The sequence below is a fragment of the Oncorhynchus mykiss genome, chromosome 5, assembly GCF_057628025.1.
Source record: "Oncorhynchus mykiss isolate SJ-2025 chromosome 5, ASM5762802v1, whole genome shotgun sequence".
NCBI classification, from domain to species: Eukaryota; Metazoa; Chordata; class Actinopteri; order Salmoniformes; family Salmonidae; genus Oncorhynchus; species Oncorhynchus mykiss.
The window spans coordinates 12,796,153-12,823,017 of NC_143026.1; the positions used below are offsets into that span (position 1 = coordinate 12,796,153).

General features: G+C 41.6%; 1 protein-coding gene across 2 annotated transcripts in view; it reads left to right on the forward strand.

Annotated features, from left to right (window-relative positions):
• LOC110523216 (nuclear receptor subfamily 6 group A member 1-A) overlaps positions 1-26,865 on the forward strand; it is a 180,810-nt gene that overhangs the window by 100,241 nt on the left and 53,704 nt on the right. Inside the window, exon 3 of one of the 2 annotated variants that reach the window (XM_021601715.3) lies at positions 25,627-25,650. The exons of the other annotated variant lie outside the window; for it this stretch is intronic. Coding sequence (XP_021457390.1) covers positions 25,627-25,650 — 24 coding nt within the window. The remainder of the gene's footprint in view (positions 1-25,626; positions 25,651-26,865) is intronic. 2 annotated transcript variants of the gene reach the window in all.

Below are 26,865 nucleotides of genomic sequence, written 5' to 3' on the forward strand. Positions count from 1 at the left end.
CTTTGTTCCTCTCTTTCTTGCTATCTCCTGTCTTTCTTGGGCGATGCATTCCTGTCTTCTTAAGTCCTGTCTATGGCCTGACAAGGAAGAGGGAACAGAGGAAGATACAGAATGTTGAGAGGAAAGAGGGGGAAGAGGGAACAGAGGAAGATACAGAATGTTGAGGGGGAAGAGGGAACAGAGAAAGATACAGAATGTTGAGAGGAAAGAGGGGGAAGAGGGAACAGAGGAAGATACAGAATGTTGAGGGGGAAGAGGGAACAGAGGAAGATACAGAATGTTGAGAGGAAAGAGGGGGAAGAGGGAACAGAGGAAGATACAGAATGTTGAGGGGGAAGAGGGAACAGAGGAAGATACAGAATGTTGAGAGGAAAGAAGGGGAAGAGGGAACAGAGGAAGATACAGAATGTTGAGAGGAAAGAGGGGGAAGAGGGAACAGAGGAAGATACAGAATGTTGAGAGGGAAGAGGGAACAGAGGAAGATACAGAATGTTGAGAGGGAAGAGGGAACAGAGGAAGATACAGAATGTTGAGGGGGAAGAGGGAACAGAGGAAGATACAGAATGTTGAGAGGAAAGAGGGGGAAGAGGGAACAGAGGAAGATACAGAATGTTGAGAGGAAAGAGGGGGAAGAGGGAACAGAGGAAGATACAGAATGTTGAGAGGAAAGAGGGGGAAGAGGGAACAGAGGAAGATACAGAATGTTGAGAGGGAAGAGGGAACAGGAAGATACAGAATGTTGAGAGGGAAGAGGGAACAGAGGAAGATACAGAATGTTGAGGGGGAAGAGGGAACAGAGGAAGATACAGAATGTTGAGAGGAAAGAGGGGGAAGAGGGAACAGAGGAAGATACAGAATGTTGAGAGGAAAGAGGGGGAAGAGGGAACAGGGGAAGATACAGAATGTTGAGAGGAAAGAGGGGGAAGAGGGAACAGAGGAAGATACAGAATGTTGAGGGGGAAGAGGGAACCGAGGAAGATACAGAATGTTGAGGGGGAAGAGGGAACCGAGGAAGATACAGAATGTTGAGGGGGAAGAGGGAACAGAGGAAGATACAGAATGTTGAGAGGAAAGAGGGGGAAGGAGGTATAGTAATAGAGTAAACACTGACTTCATTTAGCTTGCTGCTTGTAGCCATGTTATATGTCGTTTGTCCATTCCAAGTACAGCATAGAGATTTTCTGAGGGAACCTGGAGTTATTGGTCACATGCTTCGTAAACCGCAGTTGTAGACTAACAGTGAAATGCTTTCTTACGGGTCCTTTTCCAATAAAGCAGAGTTAGAGTTATAATAAAAAATATTAATAGTGACACAGTGAATAACGAATAAAAATAACATGTCTATATACAGGGAGTAGGAAATAACATGGCTATATACACGGAGTAGAAAATAACATGGCTATATACAGGGAGTAGAAAATAACATGGCTATATTTACAGGGAGTAGGAAATAACATGTCTAAATTTACAGGGAGTAGGAAATAACATGGCTATATTTACAGGGAGTAGAAAATAACATGGCTATATACACAGAGTAGAAAATAACATGTCTATATTTACAGGGAGTAGGAAATAACATGGCTATATTTACAGGGAGTAGGAAATAACATGTCTAAATTTACAGGGAGTAGGAAATAACATGGCTATATTTACAGGGAGTAGGAAATAACATGGCTATATACACGGAGTAGAAAATAACATGTCTATATTTACAGGGAGTAGGAAATAACATGGCTATATTTACAGGGAGTAGGAAATAACATGTCTAAATTTACAGGGAGTAGGAAATAACATGGCTATATTTACAGGGAGTAGGAAATAACATGTCTAAATTTACAGGGAGTAGGAAATAACATGGCTATATTTACAGGGAGTAGGAAATAACATGGCTATATACACAGAGTAGAAAATAACATGTCTATATTTACAGGGAGTAGGAAATAACATGGCTATATTTACAGGGAGTAGGAAATAACATGGCTATATACACGGAGTAGAAAATAACATGTCTATATTTACAGGGAGTAGGAAATAACATGGCTATATACAGGGAGTAGGAAATAACATGGCTATATTTACAGGGAGTAGAAAATAACATGGCTATATACAGGGAGTAGGAAATAACATGGCTATATACAGGGAGTAGAAAATAACATGGCTATATACAGGGAGTAGAAAATAACATGGCTATATACAGGAAGTAGAAAATAACATGGCTATATACAGGGAGTAGAAAATAACATGGCTATTTACAGGGAGTAGAAAATAACATGGCTATATACAGGGAGTAGAAAATAACATGGCTATATACAGGGAGTAGGAAATAACATGGCTATATTTACAGGGAGTAGAAAATAACATGGCTATTTATAGGAAGTAGAAAATAACATGGCTATATGTAGGGAGTAGAAAATAACATGGCTATTTACAGGGAGTAGAAAATAACATGGCTATATACAGGGAGTAGAAAATAACATGGCTATATACAGGGAGTAGGAAATAACATGGCTATATACAGGGAGTAGGAAATAACATGGCTATATACAGGGAGTAGAAAATAACATGGCTATATACAGGAATTAGATAATAACATGGCTATATACAGGGAGTAGAAAATAACATGGCTATATACAGGGAGTAGAAAATAACATGGCTATATACAGGAATTAGATAATAACATGGCTATATACAGGGAGTAGAAAATAACATGGCTATATACAGGGAGTAGAAAATAACATGGCTATATACAGGGAGTAGAAAATAACATGGCTATATACAGGGAGTAGAAAATAACATGGCTATATACAGGGAGTAGAAAATAACATGGCTATATACAGGGAGTAGGAAATAACATGGCTATATACAGGGAGTAGGAAATAACATGGCTATATACAGGGAGTAGAAAATAACATGGCTATATACAGGGAGTAGAAAATAACATGGCTATTTACAGGGAGTAGAAAATAACATGGCTATATACAGGGAGTAGACAATAACATGGCTATATACAGGGAGTAGAAAATAACATGGCTATTTACAGGGAGTAGAAAATAACATGGCTATATACAGCAAGTACCAGTACCTAGTCGATGTGCAGGGGTACAAGGTAATTGAGGTTGCTATGTACTGTACATATACAGTAGGTCGAGGTCAAGTGACGTGTGTGTGTGTGTGTGTGTTGGGGGGGTGTTAAAGTATGTGACAGGGTTTCCTTTAGCCGGTAATAACCGACTTTTGTCCCCCCAAAAAATAGAAAAGCTGATAAGCGAGAAGAAGAAGCGATTCACTTTTAGCTTCTTCATTGATGGAAATACATTTAACTTGTCATGCTTATCGGTCTATAGTTTAACTTACATAATTTTGTGGAACTAAATTGGAGCGTGTACAGTAAATGTTTTATGTATCTTATTTAGCACACATATAGCATACAGATACAGAGCCTTTGAGTGGAAAATCTGTCAGACAGCGCGAGAGCGGCTGCTACTGCAGCATTTTGTGGCGCTTCCAAGGCAACTGTGAACTCTGGGAAAAATACGAGGTCAAATCATAATTCGGTGATCTTCAGGTCGGAAAGTCGGAACTCTGGAAAGTGGCCCAAGTTCCCAAGTTGGAATTCCCAGTTGGAGCTCCCAGTTCCCAGTTGTCTTGAACGCACTGAAATCGGAAGTCTGAGATTTCCCAGTTCCCAGTTGTTTTGAACGTGGCATCAAACGATAACGAAAGGCAGGCATCATCAGCGTATCACACACCACTTTGCAATGAGCTGAACTAAGCATTTGAATACTTAAGTCAAAAATATATTTTTTTTTTTATTTTGAATACATTTGCAAAAATGTCTAGAAACCTGTTTTCACTTTGTCATCATGGGCTATTGTGTGTAGGTTGCTGAGGACATTTTTATTTTATTTAATCCATTTTAGAATAATGCTGTAACGTCACAAAATGTGTAAAAAGTCAAGGGGTCTGAGTATTTTCCAAAGGCACTGTACTATGATACATGTCTTACCTTGCTTAAAAGTAAACTGTTAGAAATTTGAAAGAGAGGAGATCTAACGGAAATGTTCATCTGTCACATGAAACGTATCATTGATGTTGCCTGTAATCCATGGCTTTTGGTTGGGATATACAATGAGTGTACAAAATATTGCTCTTTCAATGACAGACTGACCAGGTGAAGGCTATGATCCCTTACTTGTTAAATTCAGCAGTCAGTGTAGATGAAGGGGAGGAGACAGGTTAAAGACGGCTTTTTAAGCCTTGAGACAATTGAGACATGGATTGTGTATGTGTGGTGTTCAGAGGGTTAATGGGCAAGACAAAATATTGAAGTTCCTTTTGAACGGTGTATGATAGTAGGTGCCAGGTTTGAGTGTGTCAACAACTGCATCGCTGCTGAGTTTTTCACGTCAACAGTTTCCTGTGTGTATCAAGAATGGTCCACCACCCAAAGGACATCCAGCCAACTTGACACAACCGTGGGAAGCACTGGAGTCAACATGGGCCAGCATCCCTGTGGAACGCTTTCTACACCTTGTGAGTCCATGCCCCGATGAATTGAGGCTGTTCTGAAGGCAAAAGAGGGAGCAACTCAATATTAGGAAGGTGTTCCTTCCTGTACACTCAGTGTATGTGACATACGGTCACTGTTGGGATGATGTCGTTGATGCACTTATTAATGAAGCCGGTGACTTATATGGTAAAGTCCTCAATGCCATTGGATGAATCCTGGAATATATTCCAGTCTGCGCTAGGAAAACAGTCCTGTAGTTTAGCATCCGCCTCATCGTACCACTTCCGAATTGAGCGTGTCACTCGAACTTCCTGTTTGAATCTTTGTTTCTAAGCAGGAATCAGGAGGATCGAGTTATGATAGAGTTATTGTCAGATTTTGCCAAATTCCCGATTGGTGCCTCAAGTTCAAATGGCCAAAACAAGTGACTGTATAACTGTTTATGTAGTGACTGAAGCCTGACAACTAGGGAAAGGGCAGTCACCACACACTCGTTTCATGTCATGAACAAACCCAATGGGAAGTACTAGAAGGGGGTTATATCACGTACCCCTACCCTACCCGTATGCATTTTTATCCTGCCTTCACTACCCTCCATCCCTTCTTTCATCTCCATCCCATCACTCCATCCTTAAGAGGAGAGGGCAGCCTCGTGCCATGCTCAGCGGGGGGCTACCCCTATCTCTGCCCCATTTCATTCTTTGAACCACTCTCTCTCTCTGTCTCTTATCTTTTTTGTTCTATCATTCCCTCCCTCTTGTACTGTTGTCTCGGTTGTTGTCTCATTCCTTCAATTTTGGGAATGTTTGTAGGTGGTGTCTAGCAGGGTACTCTGAACACACACACACCCATATATATCTATATACGCACGCACGCACCTACGCACACCCCACTAGAGCTGTATGATCTTGCCCAAAATCAGCCCCCTTGTGTATTTAAATTGCAGAGCACGGAGTGATATACCATGTTTTGATTTAATATTGTCTGACATATTGAGTCTATGTTTTAGCCCACAGACCTACACAGCTGTGGCCTCATTCTATTTTTCCTATTTCATTCCGAGCGATCTCCTCATCTCTGCCCTTTTAAGGTCGGGCTATTTTTGGAAAAGCAACGGGATGAGTGTGCATGCGTGTGCGTATGTGTGTGGGCATGTCTGTCCACGCTCCATAGCTCAGTGCATGACCCCCCCCCCCCTTCCATGTAAATTAGGCTTACATTTATGTATGCAGGGGAGGAGGAGCTGTGTGCGTGCGGGGGGAGAACAGTCCCCATAGGGCAGGGACTTGATTAGAGGGAATTAAATCAAGAGGGCCTATGCTTGCCTCGGCTTAGCCCTCCCGCTCCCACCACTTACCAGCACAGCCAAGGCCCGTTCTGCACGCTTCCCTGGGTTTACACACACACGCACTGTCAAACACACTCTGTGGTATTGTCTGTATTAGGGCATTCGTTGTCTCTTGGGATACATTTATGTGTTTCCTCCCAGGTGAAGCCATGACACGTTGGCCGTTCCTTATGAAAAATACCTGACATGAACCTGTAGGCCTGCTTATGACATGAACCTGTAGGCCTGCTTATGACATGAACCTGTAGGCCTGCTTATGACATGAATCTATAGGCCTGCTTATGACATGAACCTGTAGGCCTGCTTATGACATGAACCTGTAGGCCTGCTTATGACATGAATCTATAGGCCTGCTTATGACATGAACCTATAGGCCTGCTTATGACATCAACCTGTAGGCCTGCTTATGACATGAACCTGTAGGCCTGCTTGTGACATGAACCTGTAGGCCTGCTTGTGACAGCAACCTGTAGGCCTGATTATGACATTAACCTGTAGGCCTGCTTGTGACTTCAGTTCTCTGGAGATCTTTCTTTGACTTTGACGGAGGCTGTCCTTATATTCCTGTCTCTGTGTGTATGTTGTGTGCGTTTTCATGTGCATGTGTACAGTTGGTTGTGCGCGTTTGTGTGTGTGTGTGTGTGCACTTAGGGTAGGTTGCACCAACATGGATTAACTCTTAAACTGGGTTAAATCAAGGTTTATCTATTTATCTTGTTGCACCAAATTTTAAACCTAGTTTTAAATTAATCCTAGTTAAATTAAATCCTTCCTCTAATCTAAGTTTATTTTTTATTTGAAACCTAGATTAATTTTAAGCCTGTTGGTCAATTAATAAAAAATATATATAAACTTAGATTGGAGATTAATTCTTAACTGCCACTTGAGGTGGTTTACCTGATCAAATGGCAGCATATCTACTGTGGAGAGACTAAAACGAGTTCTTCAGAGAGTAATTAGAGACAGGTTGAAGTTGAGTTTTATGGTAATTAACTCATTATTAGTAGTCTATTTATGTTCCCATTTTGTACAACAATTGAATTGGGGCTTATGATATCCTCAGCCTTGGTACGAATGATGATGTTATGCAACATGCTGTAACGGGCCTGATTAACGGTAACATTGTAGTGAAGTAGTAGTTTTAACGTGCATTATAGGCATTGATGTTGGTGCAACCCACCCTTTGACCATATCCCCATGCTAAGGGTCAGGGCCCAGTGGCATAAAACATCTAAAATGTTTAAGGAATAATTTTCCCTTACCTAAGGGAATTGTCCCCTCAAATATTTCCTTAGGCCTTATTCACTGACTAAATGTCTCGACATAATATGACATTTATTTTGTGGGGTTGCAAAATATAACTTTTACAATCAAGACAGGATAACCAAATTGCGTCAGAAGATAATAAACCACATTTCTTTTACTTTTTTCGCAACTTGTTTCTGTAACTTTCTAGCGCGTCAAGCTAGCTTACAGAGTAGATAGCTAACTAGCCAGCTAGCTTTATAGCCATGGATTGTCCACCTTCCATTGTTTAGCTAATAAGTAGCTACCCAGATAGCTGGTGGGATGTTTTCCTTTTGAAACTAGGCCAGGGGAAAGCAACATTCACCCCCACAAATGCTGTTTACATTGATATCCATACTGAATAAAGCAGTTATGGGACATCATAGGCACCCTTTACTTTTTTCACTTAATATAAGGGAGAAATTCACGTAAAAAATATTTTGTGCAACTGACTTAAAGTTAAGGAAACGTTTTAAGGGTAAAGATCAGGGAAAATGTACTTAATTGTATTTTTTATTTTACCTTTATTTAACTAGGCAAGTCAGTTAAGAACAAATTCTTATTTTCAATGACGGCCTAGGAACAGTGGGTTAACTGCCTGTTCAGGGGCAGAACGACAGATTTGTACCTAGTCAGCTCGGGGATTTGAACTTGCAACCTTCCAGTTACTAGTCCAACGCTCTAACCACTAGGCTGGTGGTTAGACTAGGGAAACTTCACCGCTATACACTATTTGGGGTGTTTTTCCAGAGCCCTAAAGAATTCTGATTGATTAGAGGGCGTTTCAGACATAATTATAGCTGTATTTTTCTATTTTCGTGCCAGAAGAGTTCAACCAATGATGTCATTGGTTGATTGAGCTTGCTGTCTGATCTAAAAAATGAATGGAGTCATGTTTTGTAGCAATTGTGACCAGCTGGACCAGGACTCAGGAGGGAAAATGACAAACGAGTAAGTTGTTTTGCTGTCAAATATAGTGAGCTAGCAATATAACTTATCTTTTTACACGAGGCAGCTTTGTTTAGTACAGTACCATTTAGTGAACAATTTGGCCGTAACAGGGCTTAGCTATTACCAAGTTTCTAGCTAGCTGTGTTTGCTATACCTAAAATGTACTGTAGTCTAACATTATAGCTAGTTAGCTAACAAACCTAGCTAGCCTCAGTGCCTCTCATTAGCAAGCTAACATGTGCCTGTGGGATGTCTCATATTCTACACCATGCTGAAGTAAACAGTACACAATGATTGCCCGTGAATGTCTAATGGTGTTTTTTTTGTCTTTTTCTCACAGACAATACCACTTAGATACAAAGAAGTTGATGACTCTCAAGAGGAGATGTGAAAGGTCCCATAATAAAACTCTCCCCTTCTATCAAAGTGTCTCTGCACACCTCACTACACCACCCAAACACACCATATGCAAGTATTCCCTTTGCAGAACTATAGTATTTATTATAAGAGTTAGTAGTATATTTTTATTCTATTGTATATATGTCATACATTGCCATAACTGTTCCTGCATACCGCTGTGTAAACTCACCTCGGTCTCCAGAGCAAATAAACGTTGTCTTGAATACAAGCCCTGTCTACTTATTTGCTATATTGACAGACTAATCTTCTGTTTTATTGAAACATGTTTACTTGCCAACAAATAAAAATGTAAATGATGCACCAACTCCCAGCATCATTTGTAGCAGTAAGATTGTAGCTAGTTACTTCCAAATACATTTGATGAATATCACAGTGAATTGATCCACAAGTTGAAGTCAACACTTTATTGGTTTCTGATGCAGCTGGAATCATTTAGTCAATACACTTGTAAAAATATATGATGTAAAACGCATATAAAACACCATTATTTACACTACCGTTCAAAGGTTTGGGGTCACTTAGAAATGTCCTTGTTTTCCATGAAAACATACATGAAATTAGTTGAAAAATGAATAGGAAATATAGTCAAGACTTGACAAGGTTATAAATAATGATTAAAAAAAAAAATTGTGTCCTTCAAACTTTGCTTTTGTCAAAGAATCCTCCATTTGCAGCAATTGCAGCCTTGCAGACCTTTGGCATTCTAGTTGTCTAATTTGTTGAGGTAATCTGAAGAGATTTCACCCCATGCTTCCTGAAGCACCTCCCACGAGTTGGATTGGTTTGATGGGCACTTCTTACGATGGGCACTTCTTACGTACCATACGGTCAAGCTGCTCCCACAACAGCTCAATAGGGTTGAGATCCGGTGACTGTGCTGGCCACTCCATTATAGACAGTATACCAGCTGACTGCTTCTTCCCTAAATAGTTATTACATAGTTAGGAGCTGTGTTTTGGGTCATTGTCCTGTTGTGGAAGGAAATTGGCTCCAGTTAAGCACCGTTCACAGGGGATGGTGTTGTAAAATGGAGTGATAGCCTTCCTTCTTCAAGATGCCTTTTACACTGTACAAATCTCCCACTTTACCACCACCAAAGCACCCCCAGACCATCACATTGCCTCCACCATGCTTGACAGATGGGGTCAAGCACTCTTCCAGCATGCTTTCATTTTTTCTGTCTCTCATGAATGTTCTTTGTGATCCGATCACCTCAAACTTAGATTAGTCTTTCCATAACACTTTTTTTCAATCTTCCAGTGTCTGTGTTCTTTAGCCCATCTTAATCTTTTCTTTTTATTGGCCAGTCTGAGATATGGGGCGGCAAGGTAGCTTAGTGGTTAGAGTGTTGGACTAGTAACCGGAAGGTTGCAAGTTCAAATCCCCAAGCTGACAAGGTACAAATCTGTCGTTCTGCCCCTGAACAGACAGTTAACCCACTGTTCCTAGGCCGTCATTTTGTTCTTAACTGACTTGCCTAGTTAAATAAAGGTTACTTTTTTTTTTTTTAAATACGGCTTTTTCTTTGCAATTCTGCCTAGAAGGCCAGCATCCCAGAGTCGCCTCTTCACTGTTGACGTTGAGACTGGTGTTTTGCGGGTACTATTTAATGAAGCTGCCAGTTGAGGACTTGTGAGGCGTCTGTTTCTCAAACTAGACACTCTAATGTACTTGTCCTCTTGCTCATTTGTGCACCGGGGCCTCCCACTCCTCGTTCTATTCTGGTTAGAGCCAGTTTGCGCTGTTCTGTGGAAGGGAGTAGGACACATCGTTGTACGAGATCTTGAGTTTCTTGGCAATTTCTCGCATGGACTAGCCTTCATTTCTCAGAACAAGAATAGACTGACGAGTTTCAGAAGAAAGGTCTTTGTTTCTGGCCATTTTGAGCCTGTAATGGAAATGCTGATACTCAACTAGTCTAAAGAAGGCCAGTTTTATTGCTTCTTTAATCAGGACAACAGTTTTCAGCTGTGCTAACATAATTGCAAAAGGGTATTCTAATGATCAATTAGCTTTTTAAAATTATAAACTTGGATTAGCTAAGTCAACGTGCCATTGGAACACAGGTGTGATGGTTGCTGATAATGGGCCTCTACGCCTATGTAGATATTCCATAAAAAAATCTGCCTTTTCCAGCTACAATAGTCATTTACAACATTAACAATATTTACACTGTATTTCTGTTCAATTTGATGTTATTTTAATGGACAAAAAATGTGGACATTACTAAGTGACCCCAAACTTTTGAACGGTAGTGTACATATGTACAACGGGTCGGCAGGGTTTAAATAAAGGTCAAATAAAAAACAACAGCTTGTGAGCATACTAGGCATCCAATATTATACTACAACATCAGTCGAACTGAATATGGATGTTTTGTTGGTTGATTGTTCCAGGCAGGCTCCAGAATGTTCTTCAGCTAGACAACCTCTTCTTGTGTTGGGTAATGGCATCAGGTTTAGTAGGCTTTGGCGAGGCTTTGACTTTGTGTGAGTGTGTTTTGTTACACTCAGTCAATAGTTGGGCATTGAGATGGGCTGTTAGCGAAGATTTGAAAAGTTTGAGGGGGGCTTGACTTGTAGACAGTCTAGTCATGTATTGTTTTGTATGGGCACCTACAGTTGTGCTGTTGACTAGACAAGCACTGCCAACAATAGAGTGAATAGGCTAGAAGAGTATTCTATCAGCCCCTCTCACCCATGCGAGAAAATTGACTGCAAGGGTGGAAAATTTTTTAGGAGCACATGTCTTGTAGACAGTTTAGTGTATTGGTGATTTTGTTTTCTCAAGAGGGTGTTGTGCTTTCATAAATACATTTGGCTGTCCTGGATTGTTTCAAAGTCAAATGATCTGGAGCTTGAGCTTGTTCCAGGCTGAAAGCTTTCATCCAATGAGTCTACAGGCTCTGTACTACTAAAGCTGGTGTCAGGGTCATCATCATTAGGATTAGTCTGTATTGATAGGACACAAAGTAGTCAGTGATTAGCCAACATTTTACTAATCTCTCCGTAGTTTGTCCCGATCAATACACACTCAAACAAGGTACTATAGCAAGCTAGTTAGCTAGGTTATTTTCTGCTGCGCTGATGATGGCTGATCGGAGGCCTTCCTCTTTGAAGTGAAGGGGAAAATCACCTTTCAACTTTCGACAATATGGCAACCCCATCAGTTGAGAATTCAGTTCCATTTCAGACTGAATTCTCTGGCTGAAAGTGCTGACTACAAACACAGACATTTTGATATTTCTCACATCAATTGGATACACCTCCACGAGGCGGTCCTCCGCGTCCTGAAATCGCTATGAATTCTGGATGTTGTGGTTTGCTTACAACCAGGAAATGTAGCTGGCCTGTTTTTACTGTTTCTATGCAGAAATGCTTGTATTTGTGTGTAGTGAGTAAATTCATTTTTTTTATGACATATGTTAATAACATATTAATGGTCATATATAGTGAAATAGAGCCGTGAAAATGTCCCTTTTAAAGTGTTTTATGCAACTAGGCCCAGGCCTCTGGTAGTCATGGTGAACCACCGAGATCTGGGCCAGTATCTACAAAGTGTCTTGAGTAGAAGTGCTGAACTAGGATCCGGTCCCAATCTTCCCATATAATCTTATTCATTATAGTTTTTAAGGAGAACCTGATTCTAGATCAGCACTCGCACTCTGAGAGACTTTGTGGATGCGGGCTTTGACATACCTTGACTACACAGACGCATATTCTGACAAGGCACTCCCTGGCCTCCTTTTCCCTCTGATACTTCAGTTCACCCACTGTGCGTTCCCAACAGAGCACTGCATACTACATGCTACTTACTTGAATACTAATCGGAATGAGATGGAACACCCTCTCGTTGCTCATCAACACAAGCAACGGAATCATGTAAGACTTAGATGCTAAGTAATCCAGTCAAACAGTGCCCCCGCCATAGACAGGCATGTTGATGAGCTTAACAGGGCCTGAGCATCAGAAGCTCTATGACAGCTCTTATCAGTGGAGAGGCTGTTATGCTTCAAGGACAGTGGAGGAGACCAGGTTTTCTAGTTGTCCTATAATAAAAAAGTAGGAACATACAGTTGAAGTCGGAAGTTTACATACACCTTAGCCAAATACATTTAAATTCAGGTTAACACAATTCCTGACATTTAATCCTAGTAAAAAATTCCATGATTTTTTTGTTTTTTTTCACATTAATTTAATCATGTAGGCTAGGTTAGAACAAGTTCTCATATACAACTGCGACCTGGCCAAGATAAAGCAAAGCAGTGCAACACAAACAACAACGCAGAGTTACACATGGAATAAACAAAACGTACAGTCAATGACACAATAGGAAAAAAAAGAAAGTCTATATACAGTGTGTGCAAATGGCGTGAGGTAAGGCAATAAATAGGCCATAGCAACGGAGTAATTACAATTTTGCAAATGAACACTGGAGTGATAGATGAGCAGATGATGATGTGCAAGTAGAAATACTGATGTGCAGAAAAGTAAATAAAAACAATATGGGGAAGAGGTAGGTAGATTGGGTGGGCTATTTACAGATGGGCTGTGTACAACTGCAGTGATCGGGTTAGCTGCTCAGATAGCTGATGTTAAAAGTTAGTGAGGAAAATATAAGTCTCCAGCGTCATCATATTTGCAGTATGTCCCAGTCATTGGCAGGGAACTGGAAGGAAAGGCGGCCAAAGGAGGGGTTAACTTTGGGGATGACTAGTGAGATATACCTGCTCGAGCACGTGCTACGGGTGGGTGTTGTTATCGTCACCAGTGAGCTGAGATAAGGCAGAGCTTTACCTTGCATAGACTTATAGATGACCTGAAGCCAGTGGGTCTGGCGACGAATATTTAGCGAGGGCTAGCTGACTAGAACATACAGGTCGCAGTGGTGGGTGGTATAAGGGGCTTTGGTGACAAAACGGATGGCGCTGTGATAGACTGCATCCAGTTTGCTGAGTAGAGTATTGGAAGCTATGTTGTAAATGACATCTCCGAAGTCGAGGATTGGTAGGATAGTCAGTTTTATGAGGGTATGTTTGGCGGCGTGAGTGAAGGAGGCTTTGTTGTGAAATAGTAATCCGATTCTAGATTTAATTTTGGATTGGAGATGTTTAATATGAGTCTGAAAGGAGAGTTTACAGTCTAGCCAGACCCCTAGGTTTTTGTAGTTGTCCACATATTCTAATTCAGAATCGTCCAGAGTAGTGATGCTAGTCGGGCCGGCGGGTGCGGGCAGCGAATGGTTGAAAAGCATGAATTTGGTTTTTACTAGCGTTTAAGAGAGGTTGGAGGCCACGGAAGGAGTGTTGGATGGCATTGAAGCTCGTTTGGAGGTTAGTTAACACAGTGTCCAAAGAAGGGCAAGATGAATACAGAATGGTGTCGTCTGCGTAGAGGTGGATCAGGGAGTCACCTGCAGCAAGAGCGACATCGTTGATATATACAGAGAAGAGAGTCTGCCTGAGAATTGAACCCTGTGTTACCCCCATAGGTCCGGACAACAGGCCCTCCGATTTGGCACACTGAACTCTGTCTGAGAAGTAGTTGGTGAACCAGGGGAGGCAGTCATTAGAGAAACCAAGGTTGTTGAGTCAGCCGATAAGAATACGGTGATTGACAGAGTCGAAAGCCTTGGCCAGGTCGATGAAGACTGCTGCACAGTACTGTCTTTTATCGATGGAGGTTATGATATCGTTTAGACCGAAGTCTCCGTTCGGTCTCAACATAGACTTTGATCTGAAGCCATTCTTGTGATTATTGTGACTTTGCCATTGTAATTGTTTGTATGCTTTTGTAGTCAAATGAATTTATGATCGTATGCTATCCATTTGTTGTTTGTATGCTGTTCTTTGTATGCCATTTTAATATTTGAGAATTAACCAATGATATTAGGCCACTCTTGGCCATGATTACAGACACCTGTCTTTTGACACTACATAAACAAGTCATCCCGCAGTGTTTGTGATTATACCCTGATGAAGACAGCTTGACTGTCGAAACGTTGGTAATACAATTTTTGCATCTGAGCTCCTAGAGTGCGGCTCTCTTTAATTTTCATGATATCGTTTAGTACCTTGAGCGTGGCTGAGGTGCACCTGCGACCAGCTCCGCATTGCACAGCGGAGAAGGTATGGTGGGATTGGAAATGGTCAGTGATCTGTTTTTTAAATCTATTTTTTAAATCATTATTTATTACAAAAAACACAAGGAAGGAGTAATATTAAGGTATTAGAACATGAAGGACAAACAATACAGCATCAAGACACTATCAAACATGTATCCGTCTTTCTGCAACAGAGCCATCCTTGTGTGAGGGTGCGTGTGCATGATAGTAATATAAAATATATGTCATCGTTTCCTTTCTCATGATCACAATCTTGTGAAGGCCGAACCCTCCAAGATCCCCCCGCAGTTCCCCAATAGCTGTCCCTTAACCATTTGAGACCCCTCCCACAGTCCCCCCCGGAATATATATATATATATTTTTTTTTATTTTATTTCATTCCCCACCCCCAATAATCCCCCAATGCACCAACAACCAAGAGAATGAACTAAAGAGAAAAAAGGAAAAGACAGAAGAAAACAACAATGCAAAAAAAAAAATAAACAAAATAATACATTTCAAACAAACGACATCAATGGCAACTGAAATCATAAGAGCAATGCCTACTTTATATGTTTGTTTGCATGTCTGGCACTATATATGTGTGTTGTATGTGTTTATTTAAAAGAGTGCGTGTATATGCATGTGTACAAACACCTGTTCGGCATCAGCCTCAGGCAAACCGGCATTAGTTGTAAAAACTCTGCCACATAGTGTCATTCAAATGTACTTTTATTATGTTTTATTTTGACATTTTTTTCCCTTTATCTTTTGACCATCATTCTCTCTCTCACACAGCAACTCCACTTCCACTTGTCTCCAATTCCACATCCCAACCCTCAGCTTCCCTCAGCCCATCCCATCTATCTCTGCTGGCCACCCACTTCGTGTTTCTACGCAACACATATCTTTCAACTATGCTGTGATGTTTAATGTACAATTTGAATCTATCAAATCAAATAGAATCTACAGATTGCGTGTTGAAGAGAAGTACTTTTACTAAGAGTATTAGTATATTAGTAATTGACTGACCCGATCTCTCCAGATCTCCTAACAGTACTATTTCTAGGGTAAATTTTAGATCAATGCTATGCATTTTCAGCTATTCCTGAACCTGGGACCAGAAACAGGCTACCTGAGGGTAATACCAAAATAAATGGTCTATTGATTCTGTATCCTCACAACAAAATCTGCAGAGCTTCGATGATTTTATGCCCCAAATATTCAAAATTTTGTTGGTGGCAAGAATTCTATATAATAATTTTAGCTGAAAAGCACGAAGTCTTGAATCTTGCGTTGTTTATATATATTGTTTTATATATCAACTCATGTTTAATGCCGCTTGACAATTCAAAACTCTCTGAGAAGTAGCCGTTATTTACTATTTTACACCTGGGGTTGCTATACATTATTTTTTTACCCATTTTATAAGACAATTACTCAAATTGAAAAAATCCAGGCATTTATAAATTAAATCCAGTCTTACTTTATCAAATACCTTTTCAAAATCCACTATAAATACCATTCCTGGCGGCTTATATGTTTCATGATGTTCTATTATTTCTAGTAGCTGTCGTATATCATCTCCAATGTATCCTCCATGTAAAAAACCTGTCTGATCAGGATGAACAATACCTGATAAAACACTTTTAATTCTGAGTGCTAGTAGTATTTCTGCATCACAACATTGAAGTGTAAGGGGCCTCCAGTTTTTTTTAGATAAACCGGGTCTTTATATTTGCCATCTGGGTCTTGTTTTAATAATCGAGATATCAGAACTTCCTGCTGAGTACCTGACAGACTACCATTTCTATGGCAGTAGTTAAAACAATCTAACAATGGAGCTTTTAGTATATCAAAAAATACTTGATATACCTCTACCGGTATGCCATCAAGCCCTGGGGTTTTTCCAGACTGAAAAGATTTAATAGCCTCAAAAAGTTATTCCTCTGTAATTTGACCTTCGTACTGATCTTTTGGTACATTTGTTAATTTTCCATTTTTATGTATTATTTGGAAATAATTCCTTACCGTAATCTTCATTCAGTTTCAGAGGATGAGACGGAAAAGAGAACATCTGCCTAAAATAATGAGCTTCCTCTTTTAAAATATAATACGGAGAATCATAGATGACTCCGTCTTCAGTAACGAGTTTCTGCAAATTATTTTTGTTAGCGTTTCTGTATTGGAGATTCAGGAGGAATTCTGTGCTTTTTTTCTCCATATTCCATCCAGTTTGCTTTATTTTTGTAATAGATTACATTAGATCTTTCTTGAATAAGTTCCTTAAGTTCTTTTTGTTTTTCCTCTGACTTATTTTGTATCTCTGTAGTATCATTTTTATTGCTATCTACCTGTACTATTAGTTCATGGATTTCCCTTGTTAGTCTTGTTTCTTTAGCCAGAAACTGCTTTTTTATTATTGATTAATATTAAATTGAATGACCCCTGAAGGTACATTTAAAGGTATCCCAAATAATAAGGGGATTTGCTGAACCTATATTATACTGGAAAAATTCAGTTGATTAAATTTCCAATATCCCCGTCCACGTGGAAAATCTATAAGAGTTATGTGAATGCCAATTAGATGATGATCCGATCACATTCTGTCTCCTATTAAAACTTTTTTGACCTTTAATGCAAGAGAGGAAGAGACAAGAAAGTAAAGACGACTAGCTTGCTAAGTCTCCTCCATGTACAGTGGGGAGAACAAGTATTTGATACACTGCCAATTTTGCAGGTTTTCCTACTTACAAAGCATGGTCTGTAATTTTATCATAGGTACACTTCAACTGTGAGATACGGAATCTAAAAAAAAATTCAGAAAATCACATTGTATGATCTTTAAGTAATTAATTTGCATTTTATTGCATGACGTAAGTATTCGATGCATAAGTATTCTGATGTTAGCATGCATGAAACCAAGGCTTTTACGGTTACAGAAGTCAACAAATGAGAATGCCTGGGGACACGCAGGGCCTGGATTAACCTCCACATCACCAGAGGAGGAGTAGGATGAGGGTACGGCTAAAGGCTATCAAAACTGGTTGTCTCGTGCGTTGTGGACAGAGAATAAAAGGAGCAGATTTCTGGGTGTGGTAGAATAGATTCAGGGCATAATGTACAGACTGGTATGGTGGGGTGCGGGTACAGTGGAGGTAAACCCATGCACTGAGTGATAAGAGAGCTTGCATCTCTGGACGAGCTAGTTATGCTGGGTGAGGTCACCGCATGTGTGGGAGGTGGGATAAAGGTGGTATCTGAGGCATGTTGAGTGGGACTAGGGGCTCTGCAGTAGACTAAAACAATAATAACTATCCTAAACAACAGTATACAAGGCATATTGACATTTGAGAGAGACATAAAGTGAGGCGTAAAGCAATCACAGGTGTTGATTGGGAGAGCTAGCTTAGACAACAACAGCTAATCAGCTAAGATAAATCAGCTAGCTAGCTGCTATCCGAGTGACTATTGGCTTACGTCGGTCCCGGAGCAGACATCAATTATTCCGGAGCTAGCCAGCTGAAGAGTTCCATCAGCCACTCCTGGGATACAATCACCTATCCGGACCCGTTTTACTGCCGATGCAGAGCCCCACTGGGCCTTCACGACTGGTCTACCGACGTTATCTGCCCGAGGGAGTTATCCAACTGGCCCTTCCGTCGCGACGTTACCTGAACGCCCATTAGCGGCCCGCAAATCGTCAGCTGTCTTATCGGCTGCTATCTGAATAGGTCTATCAGACAATTTTCTTGGGTCCCTATAACTATATCTATTTTGTCAATTGGGTTGGTCCCCTCTACCACACGAAACCCCACTAATCTACCGACGGAAACGCACGAGGTGGCTAAAAACAGACCTCCATCCTCTGCCAGCTTGCTACCGATGGCCCGGCTAGCTGTCTGAATCGCCGTGACCCCATCCAACCTCACTACTCACTGGACCCTTATGATCACTCAGCTAAGCATGCCTCTCCTTAATGTCAATATGCCTTGTCCATTTCTGTTCTGGTTAGTGTTTATTGGCTTATTTCACTGTAGAGCCTCTAGCCCTGCTCATTGCTCATTATACCTTATCCAACATTTCAGTTCCACCACCCACACATGCGATGACATCACCTGGTTTCAATGATGTTTCTAGAGACAATATCTCTCTCGTCACTCAATGCCTAGGTTTACCTCCACTGTATTCACATCCTACCATACCTTTGTCTGTACATTATACCTTTTTTCTCCTTTTACTCTCTGTTCTGGACATCCTAGAAGACCAATTCTCATAGCTTTAAGCCGTACCCTTATCCTACTTCTCCGTTCCTCTGGTGATGTAGAGGTGAATCCAGGCCCTGCAGTGCCTAGCTGCACTCCTATTCCCCAGGCGCTCTCTTTTGATGACTTCTGTAACCGTAATAGCCTTGGAGAATAAGAACACCTCCCAGCTGCCCACTGCACTGAGGATAGGAAACTGTCACCACCGATAAATCCACTATAATTGACGGCTGGCCATGCTTTCCACCTGGCTACCCCTACCCCGGTCAACAGCACTGCACCCCCCACAGCAACTCGCCCAAGCCTTCCCCATTTCTCCTTCTCCCAAATCCAGTCAGCTGATGTTCTGAAAGAGCTGCAAAATCTGGACCCCTACAAATCAGCCAGGCTAGACAATCTGGACCCTTTCTTTCTAAAATTATCTGCCCGAAATTGTTGCATCCCCTATTACTAGCCTGTTCAACCTCTCTTTCGTGTCGTCTGAGATTCCCAAAGATTGGAAAGCAGCTGTGGTCATCCCCCTCTTCAAAGGGGGGGACACTCTTGACCCAAACTGCTACAGACCTATATCTATCCTACCCTGCCTTTCTAAGGTCTTCGAAAGCCAAGTCAACAAACAGATTACCGACCATTTCGAATTCCACCGCATCTTCTCCGCTATGCAATCTGGTTTCAGAGCTGGTCATGGGTGCACCTCAGCCATGCTCAAGGTCCTAAACGATATCTTAACCGCCATCGATAAGAAACAATACTGTGCAACCGTATTCATTGATCTTGCCAAGGCTTTCGACTCTGTCAATCACCACATCCTCATCGGCAGACTCGATAGCCTTGGTTTCTCAAATGATTGCCTCGCCTGGTTCACCAACTACTTCTCTGATAGAGTTCAGTGTGTCAAATCAGAGGGCCTATTGTCTGGGCCTCTGGCAGTCTCTATGGGGGCGCCACAGGGTTCAATTCTTTGGCTGACTATCTTCTCTGTATACATCATTGATGTCGCTCTTGCTGCTGGTGAGTCTCTGATCCACCTCTACGCAGACGACACCATTCTGTATACTTCTGGCCCTTCTTTGGACACTGTGTTAACAACCCTCCAGACGAGTTTCAATGCCATACAACTCTCTTTCCGTGGCCTCCAACTGCTCTTAAATACAAGTAAAACTAAATGCATGCTCTTCAACCGATCGCTGCCTGCACCTGCCCGCCCGTCCAGCATCACTACTCTGGACGGTTCTGACTTAGAATAAGTGGACAACTACAAATACCTAGGTGTCTGGTTAGACTGTCAACTCTCCTTCCAGACTCACATCAAACATCTCCAATCCAAAGTTAAATCTAGAATTAGCTTCCTATTTCGCAACAAAGCATCCTTCACTCATGCTGCCAAACATACCATCGTAAAACTGACCATTCTACCGATCCTCGACTTCGGCGATGTCATTTACAAAATAACCTCCAATACAGTACTCAATAAATTGGATGCAGTCTTTCACAGTGCCATCTGTTTTGTCACCAAAGCCCCATATACTACCCACCACTGCGACCTGTATGCTCTCGTTGGCTGGCCCTCGCTTCATACTCGTCGCCAAACCCACTGGCTCCAAGTCCTCTACAAGACCCTGCGAGGTAAAGTCCCCCCTTATTTTAGCTAGCTCCAGCGAGTATATCTCTCTGGTCACCCTTAAAACCAATTCTTCCTTTGGCCACCTCTCCTTCCCGTTCTCTGCTGCCAATGACTGGAACGAACTACAAAAATCTCTGAAACTGGAAACACTTATCTCCCTCACTAGCTTGAAGCACCGGCTGTCAGAGCAGCTCACAGATTACTGCACCCGTACATAGCCCATCTATAATTTAGCCCAAACAACTACCTCTTCCCCTACTGTATTTTTTTCTTTTTTTGCTCCTTTGCACCCCATTATTTCTATCTCTACTTTGCACATTCTTCCACTGCAAATCTGCCATGCCAGGGTTTTACTTGCTATATTGTATTTACTTTGCCACCATGGCCTTTTTTGCCTTTACCTCCCTTATCTCACCTCATTTGCTCACAATGTATATAGACTTATTTTTCTACTGTATTATTGACTGTATGTTTGTTTTACTCCATGTGTAACTCTGTGTTGTTGTATGTGTCGAACTGCTTTGCGTTATCTTGGCCAGGTCGCAATTGTAAATGAGAACTTGTTCTCAACTTGCCTACCTGGTTAAATAAAGATGAAATAAATCAAATAAATAACAACAACAGGTAAAATGGTGATGAGTGGATAGGGATGGTCGGTTAACTACACACAGGGCCTGAGTTCGAGGCTGGGGCCGACAGATAAACAAAAAAATAAACTAAATGGAGTATCGTGAATAATGAACAGTCCAGCAGGCATCAGCTATGTAGCCCAGTGATCATAAGGTCCAGTGAACAGCAATAGATGGAACAGGGAAGCCGCAGGATAGTCATTAGTACGCTAATATCACGCGGGAGAAATAGCGTTTATAGTTAGCAGGCCGGGTTTAGTAGAAGCATCTGCTCCGACGTCCGGCAAAGGCCGGTTGAAGGCACAGTGGATGGAGTTCCGTCGGCAGACCAGTCGTGGTGGTACGGCGGGGCGCCGTGTCGACAACGGGTCCAGGCCAGATGGCGAAAGGGGTATTGTAGTTGTAGTAATTTAGTTTGCTAGCCGGGAGATGCTCCTGGTTTGACGCTAAATGGTGCTAGCTTCGGGGCAGGGGCGTTAGACACTTTAGCCACTCGGTAGCAGCTAGCTAGCAGCGATGATCTGATGCAAAGGCCAGAGCTTATGGCAAGGATCCAGTGGACTAGTGGATTCTAGCCATGTTGGGGTAGAGTCCGGGAGGTTTCAGCTGTGTAGTCGAGTGATCACTGAGTAGGTCGGGAGGTGGGCCTGGCTCAGTGCTAGCTTCGGGGCTGGGTCACTCGGTGGCAGCTAGCTAGCTGTGATGATCAGGACTAATGTTCCAGGGCTTACGGCAGGAATCTGGCGTTGTAGTGGAGAAAACAGTCCAATACTGACAGGCTGGCAAGTATTAACCAGGCTAAAAAATGTCTGGTGTCTGTGCGGAAGGTAAAGGCCGCTAGCAGTGGCTGACAATGACTAAATAGCTAGTAGCTGGTTAGCTTCTGATGGAGGTTCTGGCTATAAGTTTTAGGTCAGACTGTCAGAATAATAGAAGAGAGAATTATTTATTTCAGCTTTTATTTCTTTCATCACATCCCAAGTGGTTCAGAAGTTTACATACACTCACAATTAGTATTTGGTAGCATTGCCTTTCAATTGTTTAACTTGGGTCAAACTTTCCGGGTAGCCTTCCAATAGCTTCCCACAATAAGTTGGGTGAATTTTTGCCCACTCCTCCTGACAGAGCTGGTTTACCTGAGTCAGGTTTGTAGGCCTCCTTGCTTGCACACGCTTTTTCAGTTCTGCCCATACATTTTCTATGGGATTGAGGTCAGGGCCGTGTGATGGCCACTCCAATACCTTGACTTTGTTGTCCTTAAGCCATTTTGCCACAACTTTGGAAGTATTCTTGGGGTCATTGTCCATTTGGAAGACCCTTTTGTGACCAAACTTTAACTTCCTGACTGATGTCTTGAGATGTTGCTTCAATATATCCACATTATTTTCTTTCCTCATGGTGCCATCTATTTTGTGAAGTGCACCAGCTCCTCCTGCAGTAAAGCACCCCCACAACATGATGCTGCCACCCCCGTGCTTCATGGTTGGGATGGTGTTCTTCGGCTTGCAAGCCTCCCCCTTTTTCCTCCAAACATAACAATGGTCATTATGGCCAAACAGTTCTATTTTCATCAGACCAGAGGACATTTCTCTAAAAAGATTGATCTTTGTCCCCATGTGCAGTTGCAAACCCTAGTGTGACTTTTTTATGGGGGTTTTGGAGCAGTGGCTTTTTCCTTGCTGAGCAGCCTTTCAGGTTATGTCGATATAGGACTCGTTTTACTGTGGATATAGATACTTTTTTACCTGTTTCATCCAGCATATTCAAGGTCCTTTGCTGCTGTTCTGGGATTGATTTGCACTTCGCACCAAAGTACGTTCATCTCTAGGAGACAGAACGTGTTTCCTTCCTGAGCGGTATGACGGCTGTGTGGTCCCATAGTGTTTCGACTTGTGTACTATTGTTTGTACAGTTGAACATTGTACCTTCAGGCATTTGAAAATTGCTCCCAAAGATGAACCAGACTTGTGGAGGTCTACAATTTATTTTCCGATGTCTTGGCTGATTTCTTTTGATTTTCCCATGATGTCAAGCAAAGAGGCACTGAGTTTGAAGGTAGGCCTTGAAATACATCCACAGGTACACCTCCAATTGACTCAAATGAAGTCGATTAGCCTATCAGAAGCTTCTAAAGCCATGACATAATTTTCTGGAATTTTCCAAGCTGTTTAAAGGCACAGTCAACTTAGTGTATGTAAACTTGTGATACAGTGGATTATAAGTGAAATAATCTGTCTGTTAACAATTGTTAGAAAAATGACTTGTCATGCACAAAGTAGATGTCTTAACCGACTTGACAAAACTATAGTTTGTTAACAAGAAATTTATGGAGTGGTTGAAAAATGAGTTTTAATGACTCCAACCTAAGTGTATGTAAACTTACGACTTCAACTGTATATGAACAAATGTTTGTGGATGTCAGTTTGATAGCGTGTGGGGGGTAATTAGTGCAGGCCAAGACTACTGTACGTTTAGTACTGTACTTGTGGTCAGCGTGTGTGTTTGTCTATTTATACACAAGTGGAGTCTGCAATGGAAGGATTTCTGTGGACCTGTGAAGAGGTGAGAAGTCCATACACACAATAAGTGGTGTCTTCCTCCCTCTGTCATGTCCAAGTCTCTCTGTCTTCTCCACTCAATCTGAGAGGAAAATAGCTGCCGGTTATTCGACTCCTCCTCCTCCTTAGTTTTTTTTTTCTCCGGCTCGGTCCTGATGATTTTTTACATGGCTCCGAGCAACTGCACAGATTCTTCAGCAGCGGAAAGAATCCTTTTGGGACGTCATTTGCATAATCTATGACCGCTAAGGTTAAATATTTGAATAATTGTCTCAACCCCCTTTAGTCCCCAAAACATTGTAAGACACTCATGCTCTATCTGTGTAAAGCAGTGAACCATGAAATTTTAATTTCAATAAATACATAAATAATGATTCTCTGTGTGGAGATCGGCATCACGCCATGAAGATTATCATATTAAAGTAAGAAACATATTTTTTTAAAGCAAGCTTGATAAAGGCTCAAAAACAGTGGGCAAAATACCTTAAGTGGGGAAAGGAAAACTCAGTATTATGATTGTTTGTTATATATTACACAGGGATTGCTCTGAAATGTACGTCTTACTATTTTTCTCCCATTCATTTTCAAAATGTTACCATTTAATAAACATTGTACTGTAATTCTAACTGCAGTAATTTACTGAGTCACAATAACCAAGTCGACAAGGTTGTTGTTTTCATCCGTGTGAGTGGATGTATTGTGTTTATCATAAGTGAGAGGTTATAAAATGAATGCCTGATTCATTACATCTCTCATACTGAGATGATTACATCTCTCGTACTGAGATGATTACATACATCTCTCGTACTGAGATGATTACATACATCTCTCGTACTGAGACAACTTATACCTTTATTTTTTTAAAGCATACGATCTTGCATTAGATTTAAGATGGATCTGAAACGTAACTAGATACTGTCGATTTAATAGGATTGAATACAATATGCAGGGACAAATATAGTCAGTGAGTCACAATGACAGAGTCATTGTGCCATATATGGTAGAGATATGTTGTAACAACTGTAGAGACTAAATGAACAGAGAGGATCTGAATATCAATGGCTATTCCCTGGAAGGGGCAGCTTGACTCAAATCCATATAGACCTCCATGCCATCTGGCTCCCGTGGCACGTTCAACCTCCTGTTTGCCAACCAGGTTGGCACATGGGGTCACGGAACATATGCAGTGGTATCCTCCTGTCAGACATGGGTTGGCACACTGGGTAACTGCTTACCGATGAAGTACATAGAAATGCTTTTTATAAAATGGGCATATCCCCTCAGGCCACTCAATTAGAAATTCAGTCTAACTCTGAATTAGAAATTCAGTCTATCATAATGTACAGAATCACTAAAAGTTCATTGGAGAGTCTATTTTCAGATACGCTTTGAGGATCAGAAATGTAGCTGAATGTAGAATTACTATATTTCTGTTAGCTGTACTGTGTAGCCTACTCCCCTATTTGCCAGTTCTCTCTCTCTAAACCCCTTTGCATACTGCAAAACAAGCTCATTTGATCAGTACTCGACAGCCTGTGATTCCTGGGGAGGCATTATGGAAACATTTGCATAATTCATTTTTCATAAGTCTATGTTAAACTACATTTGTAGCAAGCAAATTGATGAACAACCTTATCGCTGACTTGATGAAGTTGATCCTTGCCTGTCGACTCTGAACTACTACGGCGTTTGACCTCAATAGCCGTGAAACATGATGATGACAATAGTGATGCACTGCTAAATCCAAAATGGATTTACGATAGGAGATCTACAGTAATCTTATTGCATACTGTTTGGCTTTGGAGTTGTGTGATCTGTGCTTTGACCTGCTTTCTCTCTCTCACTCTCACTCTCTCTCTCTCTCTCTCACTCTCACTCTCACTCTCACTCTCTCTCGCACTCTGTCTGTCTGTGTCTCTGTCTCTCTCGCAGATGTAATCAATGAACATCACTTAGGTAAGACAAACATTTGCTCAAAAGAATGCAAGAATTTTATATGAATTGATATTAATGTGTAATTGAACTTTGGAGTGTTGATGTTTATAAGAGTTGTGTGGTACTTTGTCTCTTGTAGGATCTAAATGCAGGATGACATACAGACCGACACGCACGCACACACGCACACACACAAGCACACAGAGAAGAAACACACACGCATAGTCACACCACAAAAGTCCCCCACATTAGCCATTCGTATTCTCCCTTTGACAGTTTGCGTGGACACACACACACAAACATTCACACTCTCTCTCACACACAGAGGAAATAAGGATCTCTCATATTAAAGGGTACATTTTGAGAGCTAATGTGAAGTAGGCCTACTACTTCCTTTCCTGTCCAATAGAGTTGTTGAGCCACAGTGTGTGTGGAATTACCGCCATGTATTCTGGCTCATACTCTTCTTCTTAATGCCCAACGATTAGAAAAAGGTGCAATTGCATACAAGGTCACCGAGTGAGCGGGGGATCGTTTTAAACGGGTTAGCGAGCGCTAGTTAATTTGCTGAGATTAGCGTAAGCCTTGTGCTGCGGCGAGGAGCAGAAGGCGGACGGGGCCTCTTGACTGTTAGTGCCGTTTGACATCGGGATTAATTTGACCGGGGAGATTACGCCTCCCGCTTCCCACTCGCTGACAAGCAGCGACTTTAAACCGGGACGCCAAATTGCGGCGCTAATGGTTTTGAATGGGGTGGGGGAGAGAAGGGAGAGAACTCTGCAGAATGACTGAAATGGGGTCTGTATTACATTTGCTTCATTTTTCTCCCTCCTTTTTGTCACTCAAAACCCATGCCATGAGGTATCACTTGATCCGGCTGTATCTTTCTTTCTCACTTCTTTCTCTCTTTCTTTATATTTTCTCCTGAACGGCACAGCGGTCTAAGGCCCTGCATCTCAGTGCTAGAGGCGTCACTACAGACCCTGGTTCGATTCCAGGCTGTATCACAACCGGCCGTGATTGGGAATCCGCACAATTGGCCCAGTGTCGTCCGGGTTTTGCTGGGGTAGGCCGTCATTGTAAATAAGAATTTGATCTTAACTGACTAGCCTAGTTAAATAAAGGTTAAATAAAAAATAAAATTCTCAATTGTCTCTCACTCTCTCTCTCTCTACTCCCCCTCACTCTCTCATACACTCTCTCTGCCCCACCTCTCTCTACTCCCCTACCTCCTCT